General features: G+C 41.4%; 1 protein-coding gene across 1 annotated transcript in view; it reads left to right on the forward strand.

The window, feature by feature from the left end:
* Window positions 1-6,250: 6,250 nt before the first annotated feature.
* HPSE2 (heparanase 2 (inactive)) overlaps window positions 6,251-26,012 on the forward strand; it is a gene marked incomplete at both ends in the record, with an annotated part of 163,477 nt that continues 143,715 nt past the window's right edge. Inside the window, 2 exons of the mRNA XM_081330114.1 lie at window positions 6,251-6,510; window positions 7,623-7,780. Coding sequence (XP_081186240.1) covers window positions 6,251-6,510; window positions 7,623-7,780 — 418 coding nt within the window. The remainder of the gene's footprint in view (window positions 6,511-7,622; window positions 7,781-26,012) is intronic.

The raw sequence follows: 26,012 nt of genomic DNA on the forward strand, positions 1-26,012 counted from the left end.
ACCTGGCAAAGTTGAAGATGATCACAAGATTCCACTAAAAAGTATTGGCAGGGTTGGCTACAAAATAGAGTCATCTGCTTACTTTTGCCGTAGAAACTGCTGTAAAGCACCGAATGAGCAGGTGGGGGGCGCGGGGGGGGGCGCTCCTCGCCAGCGAAGAAGTAAGCGCCTGGGAACCCTTTCCTTAAATCTCTTGCGCGATCTACTGGATCGGGGTGTCAGCCGGAAGGAGCCCTGAGACGGGCGCAGTCGCACAGGTTAAGTTCAAGGCTCCGAAGAGAAATCAATATCGCCCTTAAAGATACTACAGGTATCTTTAACCCTAACCCTAACCCACATACCATGGTATTACTCCGTTTATTTTAACACTCATACGTTTCTTATTCTGTCCGCTGGAAGAAGTTTCGTGAGCGTTGTAAAAGGGATTTCCCCCCCCCCCTCCCTGGACAGATCATTGATACACTTGGCATCGCTTAATCTAGATTTTACCGATCAGAAAAATAAGAAACCTGTCAAGAAAGAAGGCGAATATACGTGTGAAGTCGGGAGGAGAAAATGTCTATCTGCAGACGTGAACAGAAGGAAGAGTTCCTAGGCAAGGTTCCCGGGAAAACTTCTTTGGCGGGCATTAACGCGCGCTGATGCCTGAGTAGTAGAAGTCTCCCAGAGTTTACGAACGGACCACATTTTAAATTAGGGAGCCCAAGCCGAGCCTGTCCTTCTTGGCAACAGCAGTTCGCCTGGCGGAGCGGAAGCGTGGCACTGCACGCTCAGAAACCTTTCAGAGTTCAGAAGTTCATTCATTTATGCTATGGGTATTTCTTTGGCAAAGGGATTCTGAACGAAACCATAAATCAGGGAGCACAATAATAGTGTTTCTCGGGAATGCCACGGGTAATGTAATCGCAAGAACGGGCAGGCAAGAGTGAGCTGGTGGGCAGTTGGACAAGTTTGTCTCCATTCTCATTCAATTAATGTAGACACGGAACTTCAGTTCACACCAGCAGCTACTGGCAATCATTGATTAACTGTATAAAACATTAAGTTAAAGCATTTGTTTCCACGCGCACCAGCGGGTTGGGCTAGAAGAATTCACACTTTCACGCATTAGTTCCTGAACCACTGGCAGCATATTTTAAGTATAACTCCAAAAGAGGACCATCGAGAAATGCCTGCGTGATCCACCACGTTTGCGGACTTCCAAAATGCACTTGGCTCCTTTGCGGTAGACAATACTGGACTAAATGGGCCCACGGCCTGAGACAGCAGTTGTTTTTTTTTGTTCCTATCATCCTTTCATTTGACTGGCAGAGACAAGGAGCAAGGTTTACTCAGCTTGCCTTCTCTTTACAGTTCCACAGAGTTCCAAGATGCGAGGAAGGATCTACGAAAGTGCTGTTGTACGTTCTTTAATACCGCCCCCCCCCCCACAGACACACACACTACCCGCTATCTAATACGTAGCCGCCTGCATTTTAGGAATTCAGTGCTGACCTGAATTTTGGCCGCCAGGAGGCACTCAGGGAACGGCAGCTCCTATGTCAGATAGCGTGCTGGAAGGCAAACCAAAAGCCTCAGAAGCTCTGTAGTGCGCCCTCTGCCGGATACTACAGTTAGCAAAAATCTTTTTTTTCCCTTTGCTTTCTCCAAGCAGGTTCAGCGGCGACGAAACTTTGAGAGAAGCTGTCTTTCTCTGCCTCACCCCCCCCTTTTTTTTGCTTCTTCTCCCATCCCAATTAACGCCTAGGACATCTCAATCTAGATCCCAAACACAAGAAAAAATCACTGACAGTTCCTGCTGTTCACCTAATCTTCTAACATCTACTGTATACGCAGATAAATAAAGGTAAAGATATTTTTGAGTTGAGCTCATACCCTGTTGACCCCCTGAATAAATCCCTGTAGGTTTTTTTTTCACTAAAAAGATTTATCATTACCACCTTCAGGGATGTTTATTCTGGGTGGTCCACAGTTCTTCAATTTTATGGTGGTCTCCCATCCAAGAACTCAGCAAGACAGACCTTGCTTAGGTTTCCAGGATCAAACTGAAGGGAAACACCAGGCTGGGTAGAGATGCAGAATTGAATTTAAACATACTCTTTGTACTATGCGCTCAGCTTTATTTTTGGATTTTCCATAGACACCAATCTCATTTGTTAAACAACATTTATTTCCATATACTATAATTATTTCACATGAATGTAAGGCAAATGCTCTATGATTAGAGCATGTGCACTGTTTAAGCATATAAGTGTAGGAAATGTTTTAGCCTGCTCCTAAAAGATATTTTCAATGGAAGTCTCTTCTGGGAACAGGTTGGTATTGCAGTCTGCTAGTTAGTAGAATTATACTGGAACTAGAGCTAAATGCCTGGAGGAACGTTGTCCATAGGGTCGCGATGGGTCAGACACGACTTCACAGCTAACAACAACAGAGCTAAATGGTCAGCAACACATATTTCATCTTTTATTATAATGGAAGAAAACAAGCTCTTCCTCAGGTTGCAGAAAGAAGTCCTACAGAGAGTGGCATTTCTGAGTTGGTTGCAATAATTTCTGCTTCCAAACCAGCTCTTTCTGGACATTTCAAAGGCATCTTCAGAAATGCTGGTTCAATAGATTTCAGCAGCCATCAAAACAATAGAAGTAACTTTGGACCTTTGGAGGAGGTGAAAATGACAGAGGCCTTGTGACACTTTGAAGATGAGGGAAGTTTATCTGATAAGCATAAGACCATTAAGTTAGGTGCAGGTGGCATATACATTATTATTATTAAGGTGTTTTTTTAATAGCATCACCCTCATAGCTTTTCAGATATCAATGGCACAGTGAAGAAGCATCCAGATTTTTCAGATGGATATTTAGCATATTAATTTGGAGAGAAATAAAAGATTATCAGAAATCCTTGGTGAAAAGGATTTTAAAATACTTAAATTCTCTATGTATCAAAAAAAAAGAAATGATTTCATAAAACCACCAATGGTTTAAAATAAATGGAAAAGAGTTACTTACTATGCCTTTTCAACTCATCTTATACTTAAAAGATATTCAGCTTAAAGAAAATAGAGTACATGCTTCCTGTCAGAATTCCCAAGTTTATTTTAGGATATCTTAATTTGCAGAACTGAAAGATGCATAAAAACTGAGTTTAATTAAATTTAAATAATTGGATAAGCTATGCTTCATGGGCAATTAATATTGGATATCTTGTAAACTTGATGCCTTTTAATATAATTGGAAGATGTACTGGAATAAGAATGATCAATAATCTGAGCACACTCAGAGAGACATTAATCTGCTTTAATAAATTTTCCACAAAGTAGCACTGAAGAATCTAGTAGTTAGGCACCCAAATCACCGTTTTAAAGTTTCCTAGCACTGGATCTGGATACTGTCAAAAGAAAGGGGAGGGGGAGAGGGTAGAAGAAAAGGGGCTACTGGGCTCAAGGACTACCTTCGGGAATGGAGAACGATTTACATTCATAAAGGGAGAGCAATATTATCCCCCGTCTTTCAGCGTGCTCTTCCAAACTCAGGGCTCAGTCCAATTACGCAGCCATCTTCTGACAAGGAGACACTAGGCAAGACAATGCGATGACTACTTAATATATTTCTCTGGGCCAGGTAAGTTTAGTACTGTAACCCATTCCTCCGCCCTTGCTGCTTCTCCCTGATTCTAAGCAGACATCAGATACAGCACCTTTCCTACCTGAAATGTTTTAACGCTGTTGGCTGCACCTCCATCCTAGTGAACCTTAGCAGAAGGTGTTTATAAATGGCTATAACAGGACAATTTATTGTAAAAGTGCATATTTCATCATTTGGAAATATTAGGAGCATAGAATAAGGAATGTCTTCCTCCGGTCAACAGCTGTGAAAAGTTCTCTGTTAATTAATCTTTTTGCTTGTAGTTTGTGATGGGATAAATCCTACTGCAAATTGATGAAGGCTTGCTGATCAAATAATTATTACCGTAGTCGCATTCTTGTTATATAGTACTTATTTATTCAGGAGTAAACTCCAATAGGGGTGGTAGGATTTATTTTTTAATTAAAAATACACAGGACAGGAGGATGATCTGAAGTCAACAAAGATATAAGTAATCAGCGATTGTCTTGTGCACCAAATACTCTTTCAGGGACATCCTACTGGTGGTACCTGAAGCATACTCGTGAGTAGGAATGTTTTTAGACTTATATCCATAAAGTGCAACCGATTCACCTCTCACATTTCACCGAGGCGCTTCCTATAGCACAGTATTCAGTGAGAGGAAGGAAGGTTAATCCTAGTCTCTTGAGCCATAAATCAGAGCTGCAGTCGACTAAACTCAATAGTTTTTATTTTATGGTAGACATGACTCACACAGCCCCGGCACAAAACCACTTTCGGAAGACAATATCTGATACTGGAAAAGCTGCAGAATTCTGATCGTTCATCTACAGTCCCTAACGTTTTGAGGTGCGTTTCTTGTGTGTGTGTGTGGGGGGGGGCGCGCACGTGTGTGTGTGTGTGTCTTGTATAGTAGGCTTTTACTGGCAAAAAGAGGCTATTGAAGTTCCTCTCTTTAGGCCACAAATGGTGTGGACAGGAGATGAGTGTACAAGAACGATCTTTAAAGACATACCGGCTGTCTCGGCGCAGAGGAAAAAGAAAAAAAAAAGCTGCCCGCCACTCTGTGGGGACTGCTTCGCTACTTCAGCCGCGGCACCAGCAAGCTGCATGTAAACAAGGCTCAGAGACACCAGCTCTTCCAACTGTTTAGCAACCTAATTCCATCGAATATATTTCTTTTTGGAAAAGGTTTGGTCTGCATTTCTCTGGAATTGATTTCGTGTTCAGTACTGCATGGGAGATTACGGTCGCGCAGATTTATTCCGAAGCAATTTTCCTTTGCTCCATTATGGATCTTATACCCAGAAAAGTCAGACCAACGCGTCAAAAGGAAGGGGGTACCGACATCCACGAAGAGCGCCGTGGGAGGCTTGTTTTGAACTGGAGTTATCCCATGGCCCATAGTGAATCTCTCCCAAAGAAGGGGGGAGTGGCGACGATCTCCCTTAAGGCGCCTCTGTCAGTTGTATACGAGGCAAAACTGGATCAATTCTTTTGGCCGTCTCGCTTATCCCCGGTCTGTCCGGTATGGCAGCTCAGTTCCCGACGCTTCCCACTGGAAAAATACCTCTGCGCTGCCTTTGATTCTTCTTGCAGCCGGAGAGAGAAAGGCTCCCAAGAAAAGGCGGAAGGCGACTGCGCCGAAAGTAGAGAGGTAAGGGGGTACAAAGATGGGAGGGCATTTTCGCAGAACTTTCCTCGGTTGTTGGGGGAAAGGCTGCTTTTCCAATATGGGAAAAAATTACCCTCCTGGCCTAGAAGATGGCTGGATTCACCACTCCATCTCGTTCCGGTTTCCCTCCGCGCAGAGCTCTGCTTTTCAGGGCAGCGCTTCTCTCTTGAATCCCCAGCGCTTCTTTCTCGGCTGTATCGGGCTCTGGACTCCTCTCTCGGCCTTAGGCAGCGCGGGCAAACTGCTGCTCGTATCCCTGCACCCTTCCACCAGCACTTCTGGTTTTCTGAGTGCTCGGTAAAAACGCAGAAGAACCAGGAGAGAGAGAAAAAAAGCAAAGGCTAAAGTTAATGCTTTTCTTTCGCCTCCACCCACAGCGACCGACCCCTCCCCGCCTTCCTCTACACGGGCTCCAGACCTCTGCCGAACTGCCAGCACTGCCTCTGCGACTGAACAATGCAATCTATTTCGGGGCTCTGGTTGAGCCGCCCAGGTGAGGCTCCGGTGGCAAAACTACCCTTAGCAAAGGGATTGTTTGCAATTTCTGGATAGATTTCTTTTAAGCAATCACAGAGGGGAAAAGGCCTTCGGCAAAAACAACAACAAAAAAAACATTCGCTGCCTGCAGCCGTCATCCTTTAGGGAACCAGCCTGGGGCCCTTGGGGATCCCGGGCCGAGAGTGTTAAGCTAGGAACGATTCTCCTTTACCTTTGGAAACGCGAAAATGTCCGCAGGCGGCGACTCTTCTAGGGGCGGCGCTGGCGAACAAGGCGTCTTGGCACCGGCCCCGGGGAAGGCTGGTCAGGGGCGTGAGCTCCCCTCTTCCCCCAGCACCAAAACATTGGGGGGAGGAGGGGGAGGGAAAAAAGGCAGCGCGCCCCCACGCTTTGCACTCCGGACAATTAGTTGCCCGTGACTGGCTGTGCCCGGCGCGGGACTTAATTGGGGAGCCCCCCTCGGCCCAGCATGCCCTGCCCCGGCTCTGGCCCTTCTGGCTTCTTGGCCTTTTTGGCCCCTGGACTGGCGCTGTTGGCTCACCTCTCTCTCCCCTCTCAGGCCGGGGTGAAACGCCTTCCCGCCAGGACAAGCCCGCCGGGCACCCCGGGCAGGACGCTCATCCTCCTGGACGTGAGTACCAGGAGCTCCCTCCGTGTCACCAGCGAGAACTTCCTCTCGCTGCAACTGGATCCTTCAATCCTTCACGACGGCTGGCTGGACTTCCTCAGGTAAGGAAGGGGCGGCTCTTCGGTTTCTCTCCACACGCCGCGTTTTCTTTAGTCCTTCCAGCCTTCGTGGCCCCCCATTGCGGTTAGACCCATGCGCCCTCCGGGCTCCCACGGCCCGCAGAGCCGCGGCGAAGAGGCCGGGCCATGGTTCCTATTAAGATGCACATGTTTGTAATGGAGAAAGCATCTCGGAAACGTATCGCCCTTCTGAAAAATCCTGGCTGCTTGTCTTTTCCCCCCCCCCGCCCCTCTCCGGAGGTTTGCTCGGGCAGATGTCATCCCTAGAGGTCTGCAGGGGGTCTCAAATGGCCTCCTGTGAGGCTCCCCCCAGGGCAGTATCCAGGCCCCAGCCTTCCCGTCTCCTTTGGCGATTTTGATCCGGGAAGAGAAAACAGGAGAGGAGCCGCGGGCGATGCCAACAAGTGGCCATGGCGAGGGAACGCTGGAAAATTTGCCCATCTCAGGCGGCCAAAGAAACTCGGCTCCTTCTGCTTCGCTGGTCGGGACAACACGGGCTTCCCCACCGACAGCCAATCGCTGCGCCGCCTGTTGTCCCAAGCACGTGGGGAGGGGGGGGAAGGTAGAGAAAGGCAGCGTTTTCCAACCTTAGGAACTTGAAGATGCGTGGACTTCAACTCCCAGAATTCCCCAGCCAGCTATGCTGGCTGGGGAATTCTGGGAGTTGAAGTCCACGCATCTTCAAGTTCCTAAGGTTGGAAAACGCTGGAGAAAGGGACCTCCACGGAGTCCGAGGAGATGGCAAGGGCCACGCCAGCTCCGTCGGGAAGGCGCAAGTTGCCCTTCGTGGGCCAAGCGCCGGCCCTTGCGCGCCTTCCCTGTGGCTGAGAACCGCCGCCGTCCCTGTGGCAATCTTCGGGGAACGGATGCTGGGCTCTCCGGCACTTTCCTCCAGCAGCTGGTGCGGGAATTCAAGCCAGCGTACTCTTGCTTTGGGGGCCTCTCCCGGAGCTGCGCTGATAGTTTCCGGCTTGGCGAGCCGTTTCTTGACGGGGCACCGGAGCCGCGATGGCGCCGCGCCCAGCCCCGTCGCAGTCGTGCAGCCTCACCTCCCTCCTTTGGCGTCCTCGCTCGTTCAGCCCCTCTCTTTGCAGCTCCCGGCGCTTAGTGACCTTGGCGCGTGGCCTGGCGCCCGCCTTTCTCCGCTTCGCGGGCAAAAGGACCGACTTTTTGCAGTTCCAGAACGTGAAGAACCCAGCCAAGAGCCGTGGTGGACCGGGACCGGATTACTACCTCAAGAACTACGAGGACGGTGAGAACCAGGCCTCAGGGGCAGGAAGGTCCTGGGGAGGGATTCTCAGAGAGCCTCTGAGAGGAGCAAGCTAAAGGCGCCTCAGGCCAGACGTCCTGAGGGAGGCCTTTGGGTAGCACCTCTTTCAAGGGACCAAGGGAAGCGCAGGGATAAAAAAACAAGTTTGTGGGAAATGTGGGTGCTATGACTGAGTGCATACCTGTTCACAAAAAAGTGTCCAGCGGGAAAATAAGAAGCTTTTGTGCATTTGTTTCTAAACTATGCTAGGCTGAGAAGTTAGGGACTCCTGTATTATTTTCTCTCTTACCTCATGTGAGTGTCGTAGAAAATTGTCAACTATATACTTCCCAAGTCCCAGGCAGCTGGTCAATAACAAAAAGCTTGAGCACAAGCTCAAATCTGCTGCTTTCATTTGTACAAGAAGTACAACACTGTGTTGGAAGTATCTTGGCTAGATAGACAGTAACCATGTGCATGGAAAGGTTGTATTGACAAAATAAGAAGAGAATGCTGTCGTCACAAAAGCTAATTTGTAGAATCAGGGTCCATATCTTAGGTCCCTCATCCAAGGCATTTCAGAAACATGCTGAATGAAGTTGAAAACTAAGTTCTTCCAGTATTTACAGACATACTGACTCAAACAAGAACTGTGAATATTATAAACACTTTATTAATGTATTTATTTGAATATTTATATTCCATTTCTCAAGGAAAAAACATTTCTTGATGATGTGTAACTTTAAATTCACTATGATTTAGTATGATGGCCTATTATTCTTTTAAAGTTAACTGCTATCATGAATGATTGACAATAAGCTAATAGTTTGTTTCTCAGATATTATCAATAATTAGTTCAGGTCAGTTAGCAAAGGCAAATTATAATTTATACTTTTTATAGGTATGCAATAAAAGTGTGACTTGAAAAGAAAAGAAAGAGTAACATATGAGAATTACAAAGCTAGACCTTCTAGGCTCATTATCAATATTCCAATATATGCTAACTCCTCATTAGAACTTTTGCTCAGTACCTTTCATATTATATTAGACAACATAGCTGCATATTTAGCATTTCTGATTTACCAGAACATATTTGAGAGATTTAAAATAGATATGAATGAATGAATGAATGAATGAATGAATGAATAAATAAATAAATAAATACGTTTGTGGAAGCATTAAAAATGTGGTAGTTGGGGTATAAACAAATATTTTATATGCAGATGATTTTTGTGGCAAATCCAAATGCAGTATGGATGAGGAGTAGAAATGTAAAAATTAAGGTATCAAAAACTAATATAGTTGTGGCTGAGAGAAAATGGAGCGAACAATTGCCTACATAAATGATGAAGAAACACAAGAATGTTTATACCTTGTAGAATATTTGCTAAAGATGGTAAAATTCACAAAGAAATATTAAGAGATGCAAATGTTGATACTAAGGAAGTGGGTAGTATGTGGTCTGTTGTGAGGAATGGGTGTTAATGAAAGAGGTAAAAATAGTTGTTATATAAGTGTTTGCTTCTCTCCATTTGTTAATGGCAGTCTTCGAGATTGTCTGCCCCCTGGAAATAGCTGAAGACAGAACTTTTCTGGATCTGATGCCAGATGTTCTGTCTGGGGTTTAATTGCCTTTTGTTTTTATATTGTTTTTATATTATTATTGTTTACTTTGTGAGCCACCAAAAGCCCTGTGATTAATAAATAGGGCATGTCTGGAGACACAGAGAACTAAGTTGAATACAGTAGTTATATGTTGCTTAAGAAATGTGTACAATAAAACACAAATGTATATGATCAAGAATGATTTGTGGTAATTAAAATGAGATTAAATACAAAGATGAGTGACCGTCATTTAGAGAGAATGAATGAAGACTGAACAAACATATAGTAAAAGAATGAATGGGTGGAGAGTATGGAGAAGATGACAAAGTTATAGTTGGAATTAGCAACACTCTTCAAAAGAGATACAAGTTTAAAGGCAGTGTGAGAATCAAGGTACAGATAAAAGGAAAACAAGGGTGGTTTGCAAGGGTGAAAAGACATGGAGAGGAATAATGAATGACATTGTAGCCTGAGTTATTTTTTCCTCTTTTTTCTAATATCAATTTCCTTCACTTACAATTTCATATTCCTTTTCTGTGCTTTACATAACACTGATTACTCCAAAATGCAATAACATGATGGCTATGTATTTTTGAGACAATTTGTTATAGAAAGAAGTGAAACATGCTTTCCAGGAAATATTCTGTGATATGTTGAAAAGGTGCAAAGAAGAATGAAATAATGTCACATGGTACAATCTCATAGTATGAACTGTGATGTGAATAGATGGAAGTCCTCTTGAGGCATCATTGATGCTGTGGGTTGTGTACTAAAATTTCCATACATTTATTCTCTTGTTTGGATTACAATGTGCTGTAATCCCTTAGTCTTTTTTATCCATTCCCCCATGAATACAATACTAATAAGGGAGTATTAGGGAAAGGAAACATATGGAAGCCCCAGTGTACCTGACAATGGTGACACCAGAAGAAAAATTATTAGTGGAATGCTACATTTAGCAGTGGTAGAGACACTGTTCCGTGTGTTGCCATTTTTCTGAAAGTGAGGTGGTAGTATTAATATGCCATTATAATAAAGGCAGAAGTTTCTATTGAAAATTTCTCTGAAAGAAAAAATGTTTCAAAATCAATCAGTAGTTTAATTCCTATTTTGCGCTTTAGTTAATATGCTGTACCTAGAATATACGCTACCAATGGGAACTTCCGTCTGCTCTTATTTCAGTCTGCTGCCACCTATGATACTTGAAGGCTGCCATTAATATCAGGGGTTTTTCCTTTTCTGATAACAGAATTAATAAGCATCACTTTCTATATTAACCCTTTTTATACTGTTCTTGGAGAGTGAAAAATGCTACATTGATTACCACCAAACAACCATTTCTTATTTTTCTAAATGCTTCATATTATATAACTTATCTTCATGAAGAGCCTATAAATAGAACAAAACGCGAGGGCATTTCATCTATAAAACTGAGAACAGCATCTATTCCTGTCCCAATTGTCATTTTGAAATGGAATAGTTTGTATTTAAATCAGCAATAACATTTTGTCGCTTTTCCATCCAGACTTCCTTCATTTTATAATTTTTTCCTACCATATACTGAGGCAGTTACCTTTTCTTTCTAATGATTGAAGAAAACAATTTTCTAAAATCCTCTTCTCTGTTCCAGATATATCAGTTGAGCCCAGTAATTTAGCATGATGAACTAATCTGTTTCCTACCTAATTTCTAACTGCCGTCCATTAGCATCTGTTTGGAGTCAAGATATCACAGCTTTTAAAACGGAAATAAACTGTGCTAAAAAACTGCTTCTGAAAAGATTTCCCATGAATTCCTAATCATCCCAGATATATTTTCCTTCATTAGAAGCAGCTTTAGGAGCAAACTGTATTTGTACTGTTCTTACCATTTAATTATTTTTATTTATTTATTTTCTATCCAGAGCTGTATTTGGATGAACTGAAATTCCCTTCCACATGAAGGTGAATTATTCTCACCAGCACAAAAATAATAACCTTGAATTTTGACAGAATAATAAGATAAGACCTGCCACATAAATTTTTTTAAATAAAATGTTGCAGACATATTTAGGCATTTAATTATTGAATAAAAGTGTACTTATTAGATTGCAAAATTCAAATGACTGTTTCAACTTTTTTTTACTCTAAAAGTGTGTTTATGCACCTCCTAATACCAATGTCAATTGAACATTTTAAAGCAATGTGCTATATTTAGGATGTGGATTTTATTACAGAATGTATTATTTTTATAATAATAAAAATTAAGTGGTTAAATATGAGTTAGTATACTCTAGATGATTCCTGGGGATTGAAGGCTTGCATTAATCCCAGTAAAATATATTCAAAATTAATTCTGGCTGCAATACTGTAATATTTACTTGCATTTATTGTTTTGTCAGTAACTACCATATTTAAAGAAAGCTATCAAGTTACCAATCTTATCCTTGAGAGTCTTCTGGAAGTTTCATTTCCTAGAATAACAGGGCTCTATTTAATTAGTCTAGCACTTCTGCATGATAAATATTGATATGTCTTCTGATATGTTCTCAAATTCACTTCAATTAATGTCCAGGAGAGTGAGTCTAGCTTATGAAACTTGTAAATATTTTTATTCATCAACCACATAGTATTTTCTCCTAAATGTTAAAAAAGGCTTCATAATAACAGCAATTCTTATAATCGAAAATTGCATTATTATTCATACATTATAGCTGGATGGAAGATAGGACTGGGAGATATAAATCCATGACTGAAATTTCACTGATAAATTAAATGTTTTGAAATTACATTCTTGTTCTTTGAAAGGCTATGGAACATTGGTTTTCAATGTATGAAATAGTTTACTTACTCTGCTATGTTATTGCAGACAGCATACTTTTCCAGATAAAGTTGTAAGAGGTGATCTCTAAGTTTTAAATACTAATCTGAAAGCTATATTCTTTGTACAGATTCCCTGTATCTTTTCATGAGAGTAAACTCCTTTGAGCACATTACTGAATTCCTGTTGAATAAATAAATAAAAATTAAGGATACTAGTTGGAATATACAGTCCATTAAATAGTAACTTAATCCGCATTCAGTATTCTCAATAAATACAAACTGTTATTCTTGGGAACTTAGCGTGAATGTACAAATTAATACAATTATACTTCATATATTTTAAATAGACCATTTTTAAAAGAACTGCTGTGTGCCAACATGGGTGGTTTTATGAATGTCTTCTTTAGAATAAACAGTGTAATGTATGATTAGAGACAAGCAAGCATGTCTTTTTTAATTAAAAAAAAGTAGTACACACACAAACATACCCATCTTCCAGTATTTCTTTGGCTATCTGATCTAGGAGGCTGTTTGGTTTTTAAAAGCCATTACCAGGGCAACCAATTAATCCCAGACAAACTCCGCTGAGCTAGTTGATAAAAGAGAAAGTAGCTTATTTTATTATTTAAATGCTTACTAAGTATAACTTCTATGCCATTTCAGCCTGATGACTTTAAGTGGTTTATGGAGATTTTATCTGCTTTGTCAAACAACTCCAAACTCCCCATGCATACCCCAATTCTATTTCTTTTTTTATTGTAGAAGTTATTTTTAGTATTGATATCTTGATCAGCAAGGGCAGTACGGGCTGAGATTCCTACTGCATGTACCCTCTCAATTTCACCTGATAAAAGAATGTGCACATTCTCCACACAGATTTCTGTCTGTTTTATTTCCTCTCCGCCCCCCTTTCCCCACTGCAACTTGCTTTGTTGAAGCTGCTGTGGTTTAAAAGTTAAAGGGAAAACTTTCTCTGTAGCATAAAACTTCTTGGACCAGGAACTGAAGTTGATTCATATTAAAGATTCGCAGAAATAAATATTCATTCAGCCCAGAGGTCAATATTTCAACAAGTTTTGGTAGAGAACTCACACTTACTAAATGTCTTCACCCAGATTTCTTTGCTGTTGAGTGACTGTGGCCTTTTGTTTCTTCATTTTTCCTCATGGCAATAAACTTGAAATGTAGCAGCCCTTCAAAATGAAGTTTCTCATAGAGGTTGTAACCATAGGTCTTAACTTTTCATCACTTAAATGTGGAACAGAACCTTAGCAAATGGGGGGAGGAGGGAGGGGACACATGTGGTGTGTATCAGGAATCAGTGTAAATCAGAAAGGTGTGGTAGGGGGATTTCCTGCCCACAGGCCAAGCTTTCTTACTGGATGTTCTGTTCAAGAACCAAGAGTTACAAGCAGGATTTTCCACAGACACAGAATTTGATAATTTTGGAAAATATTGGGAGTCTTATAACAAAATGACTTCTAGGCATGAACCGGTCAGAAGCATGTAATAATAAAATGTAAATCAATAGCTGGACTTGGGTTACATTTTGCAAGCATAGATCTATTTATGGTTGTTTTCTCTTCCCATAAATGAATACTCAAAGTGTAGGAAGGATAACATACCCAATATTCTACCATTTTGTTGCCTGGCTATTATTGCAAATTTTGGTTTCTACCCTTCAACCCCTTGTTAAAGTGTGAAATGTGCATATTGTGCTAGAATTTGTTGATCAGTTTTCTCTTGGAAATGGTACTAGTAAGCTCAGCTTCTTAAATTTCAAGAGCCAGGTGAAAAATAAATACATTATAACATTTTTCTGGAAGCCAGAAGATCTTGGATTATGAATTGTGAATTCACCAAATTTTAAGCATAACATCTAATGAGAATGTACCTGAATTTGTTATGCTTTCTCTACTGCCAGTTTCCTGACCTAAATATTTAAAGTATTCTTTGCTTCTTTTTACTTGCTTATGTAAGTCTGGATGTCTTGTTACTCCTAAGATACGACATTGATCTGAATTCTCAGACTGTATAAGATCTAGAGATTCTTCCTAGAATACTCGGAGTGGAAGTTTTATGACTGTTTATAATCCATCTTCTGCTTACTTCTTATTTTATGAACAGTTGATTCTTTTATAAAAAATTTTCCCTTTCTTTATAATAAAAAGTATACTAGGGAATATATATTGTTATAACATTTCTTCTTAAAAAAATTGGATTTGTAAGACATACTGCCACAAGTCCAATAAGCTAGTTTAATGCCTGTGTATAAGATAGTAAATTGTTTCATATACCAAATTAGCTGTTACATATTTTTGTTATTTATACTGATTTCAGATGGATGCTTTCAAGAGTGTACAGGTGGTCCTCGGCTTATAGCCATTCATTTATTGACAGTTCAAAGATACAATGGTGCTGAAAAAAGTGACTTATGCCCATTTTTCATACTTAACTTCTGTTGCAGCATCCCTATGGTGACATGATCAAAATTTGGACACTTGGCAACTGGCATGTATTTATGTCGGTTACAGTGTCCCTGGGTCATGTAACCACCTTTTGCGATCTTCTTACAAGCAAAGTCAATGGGAAAGCCAGATTCACTTAACAACCATGTTACTAACTTAACAGCTTCAGTGATTCACACAGCTATTTATGGTATGATAAGGTTAAAGTAAATGTTAATTTTAACAATAATTTTGTTAGATGTGCCATCCTAAGAATTTGGAATAAATATAAAGTTCTTTGCGAAGATGTCCCTTTGGGTGTTGCCCCAGGAAGCTTCTTTCAGAAAAGAAATGGTGGCGAGGCCAGACTGGTAGATTTATGGTCAAATAAATTGGCCAAAATTAGGGCCGAAAGCCCTAATAAGCAGGCATATACATAGAATGAAGACTATTGCTAAGCACATTGATTTGTGCTTTAGATTGTAAGCCGCCCTGAGTCTTCGGAGAAGGGCGGGATATAAATGGGATTTTTTTAAAAAAAAATATCTTTCAGTCATGGTGACTGTTGTGTAATGAGTTCATTGTGCAGGAAGGGAGACGAGGCCAGTGTGTTCAGCAATGTTCATGCTTATTTGCTTGCAGGATCTGAACTGAGGAACTGAGCTGCAGCCTGCAGCAATTTATAGCCTGGCCCCTAGGCGGCAGCCAATAGGTTTAAAGCAACCCATTGCCGCCTAGGGGCAGCCAATAGCAGCACTGGAGACGGGGTGTCTGAGTTGCTGGGAGCTGTTAGCAAGCTCCAGCTTACCACATGGTGTTACATTTAAGCCCAATACATAACACCCCTCCCCTCTTAGAAGGAACAACATCATAGCAACAATAAGCAAAATAATACATGTTACAAGATTTAACACCAGAATGAATAGGCTCCCATTAACAGTACAATAAGACAGTTAACAACATCATAGCTCCAATATTATTTCAGTACAGCAACAGTCAACAATACATACATCATTATAGTTCCTTTATTTTACAATATAGTCTGCTAAATAAGCAGGAGGCTTGTGTGACCTTGTGGATCGCCTCAAGGTTTCAGTCACTTTCTGGTCTACCAACTTACCGACTGGGATGGGCAGACCAGTGTCCTTTGATGCACTTGAGCCAAAAGGATTGGATGCTCTCTGGCTGGCCTCTCCAGGTTGGCCCACCCCAGAGTTAGATTGTTCAGCAGAGTTAGCACAGTGGCTGTGAAAATCAGGTTGCTTGCTCCGTCAGGGGATCCATGTTGCACTTTTGAACTCCCCTCCTCTACAACCAACTCCTTATTACTTGTGCTGTAAGAGTCTTGAGAGTCAATGCATGGGCTGGCTTGGCTGCCAGTTTAGGGACCTTGGGAGGGACTTATGACGCAGTCCTTGCTTAGTGGCCGTTCTGGAAACTGCTTTCTGAGTTGATCAATGTGGCATCTGACAACTCGCCCTCCAGGCCCACTTCGTAAGAGAGGGGACCAGATGATTTGGTAATTTTTCCAGGAACCCACAGATTCCCATGTCCATAGTTTCTGGCCCATACCCCATCGCCCACTTGCAGCCCCCTCGGGGGTTTTGGTCGAGAGGCTTCTGCTGCCACTCTATCTGGATGCAACTTGTCCAGTTTAGTGATCAGTCGCCTCCCCCAATGAAGTTCTGCAGGGCTTTTCCCAGTAGTGGTGCAAAGCATAGAATGCTGACAGAGTAAAAAATCTGCCAGTCTGTGATGCCAATTCCCTGTTACTATGTGTTTAAGTGACTCCTTTGTGGTCCTTACCATACATTCAGCTTGACTGTTAGTGGAGGGGTGAAAAGGGGCAGATGTTGCGTGTCTGATGAGATTTGCTCTCAGGAAAGCCTGAAATTCAGCAGCAGTGAATTGGGCTCCATTGTCTGAAACTAAGACATCTGGCAACCCATGTGTGGAAAAGAGTTTTTTTAACACCTGGATCGTCCTAGCAGTAGTCATGTTTGCAACTGGGATTACTTCAAGCCATTTGGAGTGGCTGTCTACCATTATGAGGAAGAGCTGTCCCTGGAAGGGCCCAGTGAAGTCTATGTGAATTCTAGACCAGGGAGTGTGCGTTTCCTCCCACCTGTGAATTGGAGCATGTGGCATTTCAGGCCTTGATTGCTGGCATGTATAGCATCCATGTACCTGTGCCTCAATGGCCTTGTCTAGGTCTGGCCACCAAAGGTAGCTTCTTGCTAAAGCTTTCATTCTGACAATGCCTGGATGGTCTTCATGTAGTGACTGTAAAACTCTATCTCTTAGTGAAGTGGGAATTATGACCCTGTTTCCCCATAAAATGCAACCCTTGTGAGCTGATAGCTCATGTCTTCTAACAAAGTAAGTCTGGAACTCAGAGCCTGGGCTTTTATCTAACCACCCTGTGTGCACCCATGAAAGCACTCTACTAAGTGTTTTATCAGTAGCTGTTTCTGCTGCTATGTCCCCAGCGTGGAGGGGAAATTCAGGCAAGTCCTGAATGGACAGAATTCTGGCCACTGGGGCCGGATCTGGTTCTGTTAGTGGCAGTGAGAGTCTGCTCAGGCCATCAGCATGGCCCATTTCTTTGCTGGGTTTGTGAACCAGCTTAAACGTGTAGGCTGATAGAAAAATAGACCATCTCAACATTCTTGGGGAAAGTATGTGGGGTGTTTGTTTGTCTGTTGTAAAGAGTCCCAGTAGTGGTTTGTGGTCTGTGAAGACTGTGAAGTCCCTGCCATATAAATAGTCATGGAATTTTTAAATTCCTGCTACAATGGCTAAGGCCTCTTTGTCAATTTGAGCGTAGTTACGCTCAGCAGAGGACAATGTCCTTGAATAAAATGCAATAGGGTCTTGTGTTCCATTCTTCTCTAAATGACTCAAGACTGCCCCCACCCCATAAGGGGATGCATCACATGCTAAACAAACTGGTTTAGACTCCCTAAAATGAGTTACAGTAGATTTAACTGACAACAGTGCCTTTAGGTCCTAGAAGCTTTACTTATGAATGCTGGTCCATTTCCATGGAACTTTTTTATCTAAGAGCCTGTGAAGGGGCTCTGCCAATGCGGCCTTCTTAGGCAGCAATGCATGGTAGAAGTTGAGTAGGCCCAAGAAAGCTTGTAGTTCTCCCTTGGTTTTAAGGCTAGGTGCCAATTGAATGGCCTTCACTTTGGATTCAGCAGGGTGAATACCGTTAGCATCAGTGCGAAATCCCAGAAATTCAGTTGAAAAAACCCCAATACTACATTTACTCTTTTTTAATTTGAGGCCTGCTTCACGCAGCCTCTGTAGGACAGCTCTGAACCTGCTAGCTAATGCCTCTATGGATTCTCCAGCAATAAGTACATCATCAAAATAAGGACAAACACCCAGAATGCCTTTAAGTGTGTGTTCCATGATTTCCTGGAAAATGCCTGGAGCACCATTAACCCCAAATTGTAAACGCTTCACTTTGAAAGCCCCCCTATGAGTCATGATCATCTGGGCTGCGGCTGTGGCCTCATCAACCAGCAGTTGCTGATAGGCCTGTGCCAAATCTAACTTTGCAAAAATGGTGCCCTTTTGCAAAGATGCCAAGATGTGGTTCACCACTGGAACAGGATATGCGTGTTGCTTAAGGGCTTTGTTAATTGTGCATTTATGTTGTTGTTAGTTGCGAAGTCATGTCTGACCCATCGCGACCCTATGGACAACGTTCCTCCAGGCCTTCCTGTCCTCTACCATCTTCTGGAGTCCATTTAAGCTCACGCCTACTGCTTTAAAAGGGACGTGGTGGCTCAGTGGGTTAGGACGCTGAGCTTGTCGATCAGAAGGTCAGCAGTTTGGTGGGTCGAATCCCAAGTGCCGCGTAACAGAGTGAGTGCCTGTTACTCATCCCAGCTTCTGCCAACCTAGCAGTTCGAAAGCACGTAAAAATGCAAGTAGAAAAATAGGGACCACTCCGGTGGGAAGGTAACAGTGTTCCGTGCGCCTTTGGCATCTAGTCATGCCGGCCACATGACCACGGAGACGTCCTCAGACAAGCGCTGGCTCTTCGGCTTTGAAATGGAGATGAGCACTGGCCCCTAGAGTCAGAAACGACTAGCATGCATGTGCGGGGGAACCTTTACCTTTACCTTTACTACTGCTTCAGTGACTCCATCCAGCCACCTCATTCTCTGTTGTTCCCTTCTTCTCTTGCCCTCAATCTTTCCCAGCATTAGGCTCTTCTCCAGTGAGTCCTTCCTTCTCATTAGGTGGCCAAAGTATTTGAGTTTAAGCTTCAGGATCTGGCCTTCTAAAGAGCAGTCAGGGTTGATCTCCTCTAGGACTGACCGGTTTGATCGCCTTGCAGTCCAAGGGACTCGCAGGAGTCTTCTCCAGCACCACAGTTCAAAGGCCTCAATTCTTTGGCGCTCAGCCTTTTTTATGGTCCAGCTTTCACTGCCATACATGGCAACTGGGAAGACCATAGCCTTGACTATACGCACTTTTGTTGACAGGGTGATGTCTCTGCTTTTTAGTGTGCTGTCTAGATTTGCCATGGCTTTCCTCCCGAGGAGCAAGCGTTTTTTAATTTCTTGGCTACAGTCCCAATCTGCAGTGATCTTGGAGCCCAGGAAAATAAAATCTGTCACTACTGTGCATTTATAGTCTGCACATATTCTAATTTCTCCCTTGGCCTTAAGTGGTGTGACTATAGGAGTTTCCCACTCCCCACCATCAACTGGTTGTAAAACGTCCTGTTCTACAAGCTTGTCTATTTCTGTGTCAGTTTTATGTTTGAGGAAATAGGGGACCCTTCGAGGCTTAATCCTAATGGGGACCATGCTGGGATCTAGCTTGAATGATATAGGCGGGCCTGTGTATGTTCCTAGTGCTGAATCAAATACCTCTGCAAAGTCCTCGCAAACTGACGTTAGATTCGCAGCTTGTGTCCAGTTGATACCGGTTACTTGAATGCCAAACCAATCGAGTCCTATTAGGGTCATTCTCTGGCCCCCTACTACCACAACATCCAGGTGCCCATAAAACCCTTTAAATTTTATGACCAAGGTGGCTTCACCCTTGACTGAGACTTTAGCGTTTTGAAAATCAGTTAAAATTATGTCAGAGGGCCTTAGCTTGGCCCATTTTCTACTGTGACTGCACACGAAATTAAATGTGTCCAGAGAAATAATGGAGACAGCTGAGCCTGTGTCCAACTCCATTTTACAGGGGACGCCTTGTAGCTCCACCTGAAGTTTAAATTTGGGTCTGAGGGAGCGTTGGGTCCCAGTATGGCATACACTTCTGCGGCTTGCACAAAACCCCACAATAAATGGCCCCTGGGCCCTGGTACCTCTCCTGGTCGGATCATCCGACTGGTGCTTTGGAGGCCGGTCCCTCTGGCGAGCTCTGCAAACTGCTGTGATGTGGCCGGTTTTGCTGCAGGCCCTGCACGTGGCTGACCGGAATCTGCAATCTGCGCGTTGGTGGCTGCCGCCACAACCTTTACATCTAGGTAAGAGAACTGCCTTGTAAGGAGTCTCTTGTTGCTTGCTGCTGCAGTGCTGCATGTTGGGCTGTTTGTGTAGCCTGTCGACTTCAGCATCTTCTTCATCTGATGATTCCTCTGAGCACTCGGCGTCCTTGTGGTGGACTGTTTCTTCATGTTGCGGCATTTTGGCAGGCCAGATTGTTCGGACGGCCCCACCGGTGGCTTCGTCTGCCATGACTTCATCCTGGGCTTCAGTGAAGGTCAGATTCAGTCTAGCAAAAAGTTTTTGCTGCAGTGTTCGGTTTCATAGGCCTCAGACGAGCCGGTCTCGCAGTCACTCTTCGACATTAGAAAATCTATACAGGTGTGCGGCCTGCCTCAAGGCGATGTATTCTGACGCGGTCTCACCGGGCTGCTGCATTTGTTGTTTGAATGTGTAGCGCTAAGCAATCACCAACATCTTCGGCTGGAAGTGTTCTCCGAGCTTCTTCTTAAGTTCAGCGTAGGAGACTGTCTCCAGTGGCGTTGGCATGAACAGGTTTTCAGCCAGATCAAATGTTGCTGGGCCGCACACACAGAGAAGCGTGGTGGCCTTCAGTCCATCTTCTGCAACCTGGTTTGCCCGGACGTAGTTTTCGACCTGGGACAGGTAGGATGGCCATCCTTCTGGTCGCTTAATGTTGAACTCTCGCAGCCTTCCGACCTTGGGCATTCTTCTGGTCTTTTCGGCTGGTTCCTGCGTCTTCTGATCCTGCTTCTCCAATGCCCAGGAACTGATCCACTGAGTGAGTGGTCGCAAGCGTGTCTGGCTAGCCGACCGAAGGGGGAGGGAAAATGCCTTTTCTCACCAGGCGTGCGCTGCCTCCCCCCAATTGACCTTCAGCTCTTTTGGAGAAGCAGGATCCCACCTTCGTCGCCAATGTTGTGTAGTGAGTTCGTTGCGCAGGAATGGAGATGAAGCGAGTGAGTTCAGCAATGGTCATGTTTATTTGCTTGCAGGATCTGAACTGAGGAGCTGAGCTGCAGCCTGCAGCAATTTATAGCCTGGCCCCTAGGTGGCAGCCAATAGGTTTAAAGCAACCCATTGCCGCCTAGGGGCAGCCAATAGCAGCACCGGAGACGAGGTGTCTGAGTTGCTGGGAGCCGTTAGCAAGCTCCAGCTTACCACGTGGTGTTACATTTAAGCCCAATACATAACAGTGACCCTATCCTCAAAACTAAAGAGTTGGAATCAGAAGGATGTGTTTGCTGTTGGTTTACATGTTTACAGTTGCAAGAAAGATTTAAATCAGATTTAAAAAGCTATGGATTCAATTTTGTAAAAAATGAATTTGAAATCGTATTGTGTGGTAGTAATGAACACATTATTGCAAAGGTTTATAAATTGCTATTGAAATTGAACTTGGAGAATAAGTACGTAAAGCATTGTATGATTTAGTGGGCAAAGAACTTTGGATATAATATAATGGTTGAATAATGGGAAAATGTGGATGAAAGGTTTAACCTTTACATTAAATTATAATTCAAAAGAAATTTTTTATAAGATGATGTACCATTGATATTTAATACTGGACAAATTGTCAATAATGTACAAAGTTACCTCAAATGAATATTGGAAATGTAAATGTAAAGAAAGAACTTTTTATCATTTATTGTGGACATGTGACAAAACAAGGAAATATTGGAGTAGGATTCATATCTTAATACAGAAGATTCTTAAAGTAAATACAAATATAAAACTAGAGACTTTTCTTTTAGGTTTAACAAGTAAAGAATTTGGGGGAAAAATGAAACTTTGATGTTTTATATGCTGACAGCAGCAAGAATGCTCTGTGCACAAAAATGGAAAGATACTTTGATTCCCACAATGGACAAATGGCTGCAAAAGTTGATAAAGTTAGCAGAGATGGCTAAATTGACTGCTTTGATTAAAAGAAAAGAATATAATTAATTTTGTTTCTAATTGGAAACAGCTTTTGGACTTTCTGCTTGAGGTGGGGAAAAATAAAACTTTGATTAAGTTTTGCTGATTGGATAGGTTTGTTGTTATAGAAATTTGTTGTTATACAAATAAATATATATTATTATATAAAAGTAAAAAGTCGAGGTTTTATGTTATTTACCTCATTCTGTTGTGCCAAAAGGAATCGGAAGTCAATGCTTTTCTTTTCTTTTCCCTTTTTATTTTACATTTTTTTTCTTCCCTCATTATCTTTTTTTTTGTACCTCTGTATTCTGCTTAGCAATGGAAATTTTGAGCTCAATTATGGTCATAAGTCAAGGACTACTTGTAATCCATTATAATATAATTGCTTTAAAAAACAGAGTGACATTCGTATTGTCATCGCCTCAATTCAAATTCAGTGTAATATTTTAGGTAGGGCTTTAATTTGTGAAATGATAATTGAAACTGTGGGAGTGGAAATATTATAAGTTCTCTTTGAAAAGGTTAAATATTTGGAAGTTGATGCTCCCCCTTTCTTAAAGAGTACTACATTATCTTTTGGGATTTTCCAGTAATGAAAAATCAAATATGTTGATATCTGTTAGGAAAAGTATTTTACTTTCTATCTCTTATTAATGCTTTTGCCAAGTTTTCATACAAATGATCAATACAATACAATATTTTTATCTGTATTACCATCTTGGATGATTTGTTTAAGCTGCAAATTATAGTGTGGCCTTTTTGGTCAAACCTAAATATATGATTTATCTAGATCTATGTCAAAAATATTTAAATATTTTTAAATCATTTTCATTGTTTACAAAAAGCACCCAAGTAACTGAGCAGCAGATTGTTTAAAATCTTTACAATGACTCAACATCTGCATGAATGCAGTAGGCACAGTCTAACAATTACTTTTCCATTCTCTCATTCAGAGGTGAGAATGCATCTTATACAGTGAAGCTTGTATATGTTTTATTCTTTAGAACTGTTCTAACAGAATTGTTAAACCTCATGTGAAAAACGAACTACAGGTTCTGTTGATTGGAAAAGAGCCATAGGTTCCCATTGATATCCAGAGGTTTGAACATATTTGATTCTTGCAAATTCAAAGATTATGCATTGAAATTAAATAGTTGTTACTCAGTCAGCATTCTGTCTCGCTGCTCCATGCTGGCATTTCTTATTTTTTTCCTGAAAAGTACTCATAGGATTTTTTGTGAGATGTTTGAACATTCTCATAGATAGGAAATATTAGCTGTTTGAACTTATGAGGTAAGCAAGGCTAAAAGTTATTTTTTAAACCAGTAGAGTGAATAGATTGCCTGTAGTAGGTCTGGTTCATAAGCTACTCTGAGTTGTAACCTTGTGTTGTGATGTCATTTATTAAAAACATCATGTTCTGAGAGCATAGCTGGCTTGTCTATTTATTTTCGCTGAAAAATGTGCAACAAACAGGACATTTTTATCCAAAACTAGGAAAGTGTCTTCTGTAGAGGCATCTCAAGTTACATGAATGCAAATATCAACTATAAGCAGATCCACACTTTCTGCTTATCTCAGCACCTGGCCACTTACTGATTCCTGAGTGCAAGAATAAATTATGCTATCTTCTTCCAAATTACAACATTGAAAATATATCCCTTGTCTCTGTTTTCCAGTTTTGATTTAAAATGGCAGTTTTCTGACCTGAGCCATCCTAAGACCTTCAGAATAAACTTAATTACACAATGACAATAAAGATATTCTATTCTATTCTATTCTATTCTATTCTATTCTATTCTATTCTATTCTATTCTATTCTATTCTATTCTATTCTATTCTATTCTATTCTATTCTATTCTATTCTATTCTATTCTATTCTAATGATGGACTCTGTTCCATTCTAGTAGCAGGACCACCTCCAATTAGCTGCAATTCTTGCTTATCTTCTCCCATCCAGCAGCTGGTCACTTTCCTACATTACATTTTTAAAAATAATCTTGTGGTTTATCTAATGATGGTCTCTTAAGTCAGTGAACTATCAACTTTCAAAGCTCATGCTCCATTCAAACCTTTCATCTTCCACTGGGTATCATTTTGGCTTCTGCTCAGGCTGGGTGAAGTGTTCTACCCTTGCTTTCCCACCATTTGCATGAAGTATAGCACAGTTTCTCTCCCTTCCCTTTTGTTTTTAATACATCTTTAGGAATGCTGCTTTTTTGTTTATATGAAACTGAATTATCAGCCCTTCCTTGTTGCATAGTTTCCATGGACCTACAGGTAGTCCTTGACTAATGACCAATCGCTGAGCAACTGTTCAAAGTTACAACAGAACCTGAAGAAAAGACTTATGACTCAATTCCAAGGGCCGGTTCCCCATGCAGTCACTTGGCCCTGTTCCGGATGCACAGCAACTGCTCTACATTTATAGCCATTTGCTGCATCCTATGGTTATGTGACCATGATTTATGACATTTCTGCCAGAAATTGGTGTTTGATACTGGCAAAACCTGCCAAAACAATGGCTTTGCATAATGGCCATGGCATTCACTTAAATGTCCATTGAAAAAAGTATTGTAAAATTGGACATGGTCACAACTTACGACTGAAATTATGGACTTAATTGTGATTGTAAATTGAGGACTACCTACACAGGAAAAGATAGGAACCAAAGAACAGCATTTTCCCCTGTTGCTTCAATTATGTAGCATCAAAGTAAACAGGGGGACAAAAGAGTGGAGTTGCCCGAAGTTGCTCTGTTTCTTCCCCAGAAATGTGAAAAGTGGCATAGAAATATTAATTCCTGAAATATATCTTTATCCATAATCTGCAGGCTGTTGATAATTGACATATTGTGTGATAAAAGTGAATGTGTTATTATTTTTCCTCTTAGCAATGCAGGCAACAATAAACAATAAAAGCAATATAACTGCAGGATTTAGCTTTATGACCCATAAAATGTTCCATTAATTCTAAAACATACTTTCTAACACACCAGTTGTCTGACTGAAAATATTTTAGAATATATATTTACCTTGCAGATTTTAATCAGATAAATTTAAATACATGAAACTATCTAGCAGTGGAATTCTTTCTTCCAAAGAATTATGTCAGTTTTAAAAATCACTCTGAAGTTTTTATTAGTACTCCAGAATATCCATCCAAAGTTTGGGTATATACACTTAGCATGAAAAAGTAGGATTTTTTTTTAAAAAAAGAATACATTTTGAACCAAAAATGTGTTTCCAATAACAGAACTGAACTGAGCTCGTAATCCATTCCACACAAAAATCTACCCCTAGTTACTCTGCTTTCTTGATTTTAGCAATTTAATTATGTAAAAAAAATCTTTTTGTTTTTGCTTTTGCTAGAAAAAATAGAGAGGAAATTCTTATAACTGATTGTGGAATGGTCCAGAAATTTGTTAGTTAATCTCAATATTCCATCTCCTGCTTGGTGTACTATAATAAATATTTTATATGTATACTGTTAGCTTGTTGCTGAAGATGGATATTGGCTAATCAAAAATCTTGATAACTTAGACAAATATGATATTTTCAAAAAATTATAGTTGGTTTTCTTCTACTAATGTTGGCTTTGCTATGTTTGGTTTTAATCATAGTTTATTTGGCTTTGGACAGTAGACTACCACTTCCTCCCACTCAATAATTGCCCTGCTGCTCTGACCTCCCACTTTCCTGTTTCTAGAAAGGAAAGCAATTGACAATATGTAGGTAGATTTATAGTTATAAATATATACAGGTAAAATACTCTCTCTCTCTCTCCCTCTCTCTCTCTCTCTCTCTCTCTCTCTCTCTCTCTCTCTCTCTCTCTCTCTCTCTCTCTCTCTCTCTGTGTGTGTGTGTGTGTGTGTGTATAAAATGCTGGCCCTCCATACAAAAAAAATCATTAGAATGTATATATACAAAGTAAATGCATAAAAAGGCATACATGCAGGGACAATAAGCAGCTT

The sequence above is a fragment of the Vipera berus genome (assembly GCF_964194415.1).
Source record: "Vipera berus genome assembly, chromosome: 5".
NCBI lineage: Eukaryota > Metazoa > Chordata > Lepidosauria > Squamata > Viperidae > Vipera > Vipera berus.